Source organism: Zea mays, chromosome 8 (assembly GCF_902167145.1).
Source record: "Zea mays cultivar B73 chromosome 8, Zm-B73-REFERENCE-NAM-5.0, whole genome shotgun sequence".
Lineage (NCBI taxonomy): Eukaryota > Viridiplantae > Streptophyta > Magnoliopsida > Poales > Poaceae > Zea > Zea mays.
The window spans coordinates 26,668,732-26,674,065 of NC_050103.1; the positions used below are offsets into that span (position 1 = coordinate 26,668,732).

Consider the following 5,334-nt stretch of genomic DNA (forward strand, 5'->3'; position numbering starts at 1 on the left):
ATCTTACTATACTTCTTACGCTCTTGGCGTTTAGAAGTGACGGACGCCGCGTCGGAGCCGGAGGTGGAGGTCGATGAAGTGTCGGTCTCGTAAAAGACCACCTTCCTCATCCTTTTGTGCTTGTCCCCACTCCGATGCGGCTTGTGAGAAGATTTTTCCTTCTTCTCCTTATGGTGAGAAGAGGAAGATCTTTTCTCCTTCCGCTTGGAGGATTTCTTCTTCTTCTCTCTTCTCTTGGTGCGGGACTCTTCCGATGAAGATGAAGTGCTCCCTTGGCTTGTAGTGGGCTTGTCGTCGCCGGTCTCCATCTCCTTCTTGGCGTGATCTCCCGACATCACTTCGAGCGGTTAGGCTCTAATGAAGCACCGGGCTCTGATACCAATTGATAGTCGCCTAGAGGGGGGGTGAATAGGGCGAAACTGAAATTTACAAAAATAATCACAACTACAAGCCGGGGTTAGCGTTAGTAATAATAAATGAGTCCGCAAGAGAGGGTGCAAAACAAATCGCAAGCAAATAAGGAGAGTGACACGTGGATTTGTTTTACCGAGGTTCGGTTCTTGCAAACCTACTCCCCGTTGAGGAGGCCACAAAGGCCGGGTCTCTTTCAACCCTTCCCTCTCTCAAACGGTCCCTCGGACCGAGTGAGCTTTCCTTCTTCTCAATCAACCGGGAACAAAACTTCCCCGCAAGGGCCACCACACAATCGGTGCCTCTTGCCTCGGTTACAATTGAGTGTTGATCACAAGAGCAAAAGAGAAAGAAAGAATGCGATCCAAGCGCAAGAGCTCAAAAGAACACGGCAAATCACTCTCTCTAGTCACTAGGGTTTTGTGTGGAATTGGAGAGGATTTGATCTCTTTGAATGTGTCTAGAATTGAATGCCTAGCTCTTGTAAGTGGTTAGAAGTTGGAAAACTTGGATGGCAATGAATGTGGGGTGGTTGGGGTATTTATAGCCCCAACCACCAAATGTGGCCGTTGCTGGGAGCTCTCTGTTCGATGGCGCACCGGACAGTCCGGTGCACACCGGACAGTCCGGTGCCCCCTGCCACGTCATCGTTGCCGTTGGATTCTGACCGTTGGAGCTCTGACATGTGGGCCCGCCTGGGTGTCCGGTGCACACCGGACATGCACTGTTTGATGTCCGGTGCACCGGTATGGGCAGCCCTGACGTCTGCGCGCGCTGCGCGCGCATTTAATGCACCGCAGGGAGCCGTTGGCGCCGCAGGGAGCCGTTGCTCCGCTGGCACACCGGACAGTCCGGTGCACACCGGACAGTCCGGTGAATTTTAGCGGAGCGGCTGCCGCGCGAACCCGAGGCTGGCGAGTTCCGGAGGCTGATCTTCCTTGGAGCACCGGACATGTCCGGTGCACACGGGACAGTCCGGTGAATTATAGCGCGCCGGCTTCCGAGAAATCCCGAGGGCGAAGAGTTTGAGTCTGGGTCCCCTGGTGCACCGGACAGGTACTGTTCACTGTCCGGTGGCACACCGGACAGTCCGGTGCGCCAGACCAGGGGTGCCCTCGGTTGCCCCTTTGCTCCTTTATTGAATCCAACACTTGGTCTTTTTATTGGCTGAGTGTGAACCTTTTACACCTGTATAATCTATACACTTGGGCAAACTAGTTAGTCCAAAGATTTGTGTTGGGCAATTCAACCACCAAAATTATATAGGAACTAGGTGTAACCCTAATTCCCTTTCAGTAATGCACTGTCGCACGCCTCCACGCTTTGTGCCCTAGTTTCTGCTTTTTTGCATCCAGGCTTTCTCTGCTTTCCTGCAATATCGCTTCCGCTCCATTCGCTAGCAAGGTTGAGATGGCGCCCAAGCGGAAAGCTTTGAGTTCGTCCGTCGCAATCATTCCTCCCATTGATCCCAACAGTCAGTTGCCTTTTGCAGGTAACCATATGTCTGTTGTCTCCGAATCTGACCTTCTTCATCTCGTTTTCATCAGGGTTCTTCCTTCGAAGGAGCTCTGTTCGTGGCGGATCTGTTGTGGGGTCACTGTTCCGACAGAAGACACCCACGAATCCGTCATTTACATTCCTTTCCTTATCCACAGACTTGCTCTACCCATTTCTCCTTTCTTCCACGGTCTCCTTGATTTCTATCGCTTGAATCTAACCCATCTGAATACCAATTCTATTCTGCAAGTTTCTGTTTTTGTTCATTTATGCGAAGCCTTTCTTGGTGTTTTGCCCCACTTTGGCCTTTGGAAGTATCTGTACCACTGTCGGCCTGGGATGGTCGGGGGGCAGCACCAGCTTGTGGGGGCGCGAGCTTGGAGATGCACCGCGGAAGGAAGACTAATTACCTCGACATCCCACTCAAGGACAGCATCAAGGGATGGCGTCTGGAATGGTTCATCGTGGAGAATCATGGGAATTCCCTCCCCCCACGGTCAGGGAGACAGCTGGATGTTTGCACTCCGAGCTGGACCGAATCCTCCACAGACCAGGAGGTGGCTGAGGCAAGGGCTCTGTTAGCAGAAGTTGGATTGTTGAAAAAAAGGGGTCTGACTGCGGAAGCTGTGGTCGTTGACTTTGTTTTCAAGAACATTCAGCCACTGAAAGACAGAGCATATCCGGCCTACCTGTACCGAGGCTTGGTTGATTCAACCCGGGTGACCAACAGAAGAATTCCTACTGTGGACTTGGTGAACCGGCTCGAGATGATACTCAGAGGCAAGGTGTCAAACATCGGCGCTCCTGTTGCATACTCGGCCTGGAATTTGCCTCCCTCCCAGGCCTTTATCAGTTTCGTGTCAAATCCTCCTGCTGATGATAGCGGTTTGGGCCTTAGAGTACGACCCTCTCCCGAAGAAGTTAGTGCTTTGGTTGCCTCACTCGGAGAGATTCCTGACGACGAGAGGCAGGTTCATTTTGAGGTGCCTTTGAATCCAAGTGACGCGGAGATAAGTGCCATGCTGGATATGTTAGCTGAAGATTCTTCTGATGCAGTCCCTGCTGAAACACTGGCGGTAGCGCCCATCCTAGAGGATAGTGAAGCTTTAGATATTCAGAAGTCTGACAACGTTCATCCGAAGCGTTCTCGCCGAGCCAATCAGCCTGCTTCTCCTGTTGACGGGAAGAAACAGAAGAAGAGACGTCTTCGTCGAGTGTCTAGTTTTGATCAGGATGCTGGTCCTTCCGTTCCTGCTGCTGAAGAAGTGCCAGTGCCTGCATTTGCTGAAACTAATCCCAATGGGTGTAGCCTGCCTGCTATTAACCCCAATGGGTGTGACCTGGATGATGTTGACCCCAATGGGTGTAACCTGGATGACGCTGACCCCAATGGGTGTACTATCCGTGTTGTCGATGATGGTGAGGAGGAGGATGAAATCCCTCTAACTCGGAAGAACAGCCGACGCTACATTGCCAATGGCGAAAGTAGTGGTGTTCCTTCTCCAGCCCTGTCTACTCTTGTTGGTCTACAAGAATTGTCTCTGGCCAACTTTGACCAGGCTCTTGAGGATATGGTTCCAGAAGATCTGTTGTCAGAGCCGGCAGATGGTGGCGCGATGGATGTTTGTGCTGATGTGCTTGATGCCGGGTTGGGGTCATCCTGGGCAGCGTCCCGCGCCTCATCGACCTTGGAGCGCGGTCTTGAGGGTCAGGAAGCTGGTCTGGATTGCACTGCTCCCATGGAAGTGACTGAGGGACCTTCAGCCTTAGAGGTGGCTGCTGCAGAGAACTCGGCCCTCAAGGATGGTGCTGGCACTTACCCAGCCCCCGAGGGTGTTGCCGGGAATGATCCGGCTCAGATGGGTAGCGCGAGCGATAACCCAGCCCCCGAGGGTGTTCGAGTGGGTTCTCCCTCTAACACTTCCATGGATGTTCATGTGGGATCTTCTCCTCCGCACTCTGATTGTATGGCAGCAGTACGGGTTTCGTGTCAAGAGGTCGTTTTAGAGGTCAACGTTCCCGATGACAGAGTTCTGACTTCTGCTGGTGACACTGACTTGATTCCCAATGATGCATTGCGAGTTGTTCCAGTTGGTGGCCCTTCAGCAAGCCATCGGTTGATTTCCCACGACTTGGGGGTTCCCTCATTCTTCTCTAACCTCCAGGTATCTTGGTTTCTTCTGCCCTGATTTTTACTTCAGGTAGACTGTCGTTATTATGCTCATCTGTTCTTATCGTCAGGCATTGGTGGATGAAATGGCTAGCCGGTTGAAATCACAGGGGACCTCCGTCCCAGAAGGGGCTTTGTCCCTAATGCATTGGAATCCAGTGTTACTTCAGCGACGAGTATCTGACCTAGAGATGGCAAATGCTGGTTAGTGCCCTTTTTGACTTCATTGGCTATTTGAGTAATCTGCTTTATAGATGAACACCCTTGCTTGACTGTTTCCTGACAGATATGGTCCGGCAGTACTCTGATCTTAAAGAAAAACATTCTCAAGGTCAGATTGAACTGGCCCGGCGGTGCTCTGATCTTGAAGAAAAGTATTCTCAGGGTCAGGCTGAACTGGCCCGGGTCTCTGCTTCTCTGCATGATGCTAACACGCTGAACTCTACCCTCCATGCTCAGCTCGACTCTGAAAAGGTGACCTGAGAATCTTGGCTTTGTTTGTTGTGTTCTTATTGCTTACTCGACGTTTGGAGAAAACTGATTCTTGTTTGCAGGATGAAAAACGTGCCCTTGCTACTTCTCGTGACAATCTGGAAAAGCTATACCGTGATGCCAGCAACTCGTTGACTATATTGGAGAGGAGTCATCGTTTTACCATGGAGGACTTGGATAACCATCGCTACAAGCTGCAAGAGTCTCTGGATGATATGATTTGCCTCAGGCAATTGGTGTCGAACAAGGATACTGTCATCAAGGATCTGCGTGCTTCCAAAAAGTCGGTAATCCGAAAGCTAGAGGCCGCTCGGTTGGCTGTCAAGGCTGCTGAAGATACTTCTGCTACTCTGAAGGCCCAACGCGACAAGGCCATGGACAAAGCCGTTCGCGCGGGGCGAATTCTGATGAGGAGACCTGGCGTGGTTGTTCCCGACGACATAGTGGCGGATGTGAATGCCGCTCCCGATTCTTCGAGTCGTCCTTCCTCGTCGGTCGCTCCTGAGAAAAACATTTCCAGATAGAAAACACTGAATGCCTTGAGTATATGGTTAGTGTGCTTGGATGTGTCGTTGGAAAACGCTTTTCGGTACCGAATACTATTATTGTTTTCCTGTTGTTAGAGTTCAATGGTATCTACAATCGTAGAAGTAAGTGCATCATGATGGTTTTGAATTTTTTCGTGGGGCATAGAGATCGCCCTGGGATGAATAGTTGCGAACGTGCCGAATGTGCCGCGCCAATTTAAGTCGTTGCCAGCTTAA

General features: G+C 51.2%; 1 protein-coding gene across 1 annotated transcript; it reads left to right on the plus strand.

Moving 5' to 3' along the window:
- Positions 1-929: 929 nt before the first annotated feature.
- Positions 930-5,094, plus strand: LOC109941541 (uncharacterized). Its single transcript, XM_020542619.1, has 5 exons — positions 930-952; positions 4,052-4,073; positions 4,150-4,282; positions 4,365-4,552; positions 4,633-5,094. The coding sequence occupies exons 1-5, from the start codon at positions 933-935 to the stop codon at positions 5,092-5,094; spliced, it is 825 nt and encodes a 274-aa protein (XP_020398208.1). The 5' UTR covers positions 930-932.
- Positions 5,095-5,334: the final 240 nt, after the last annotated feature.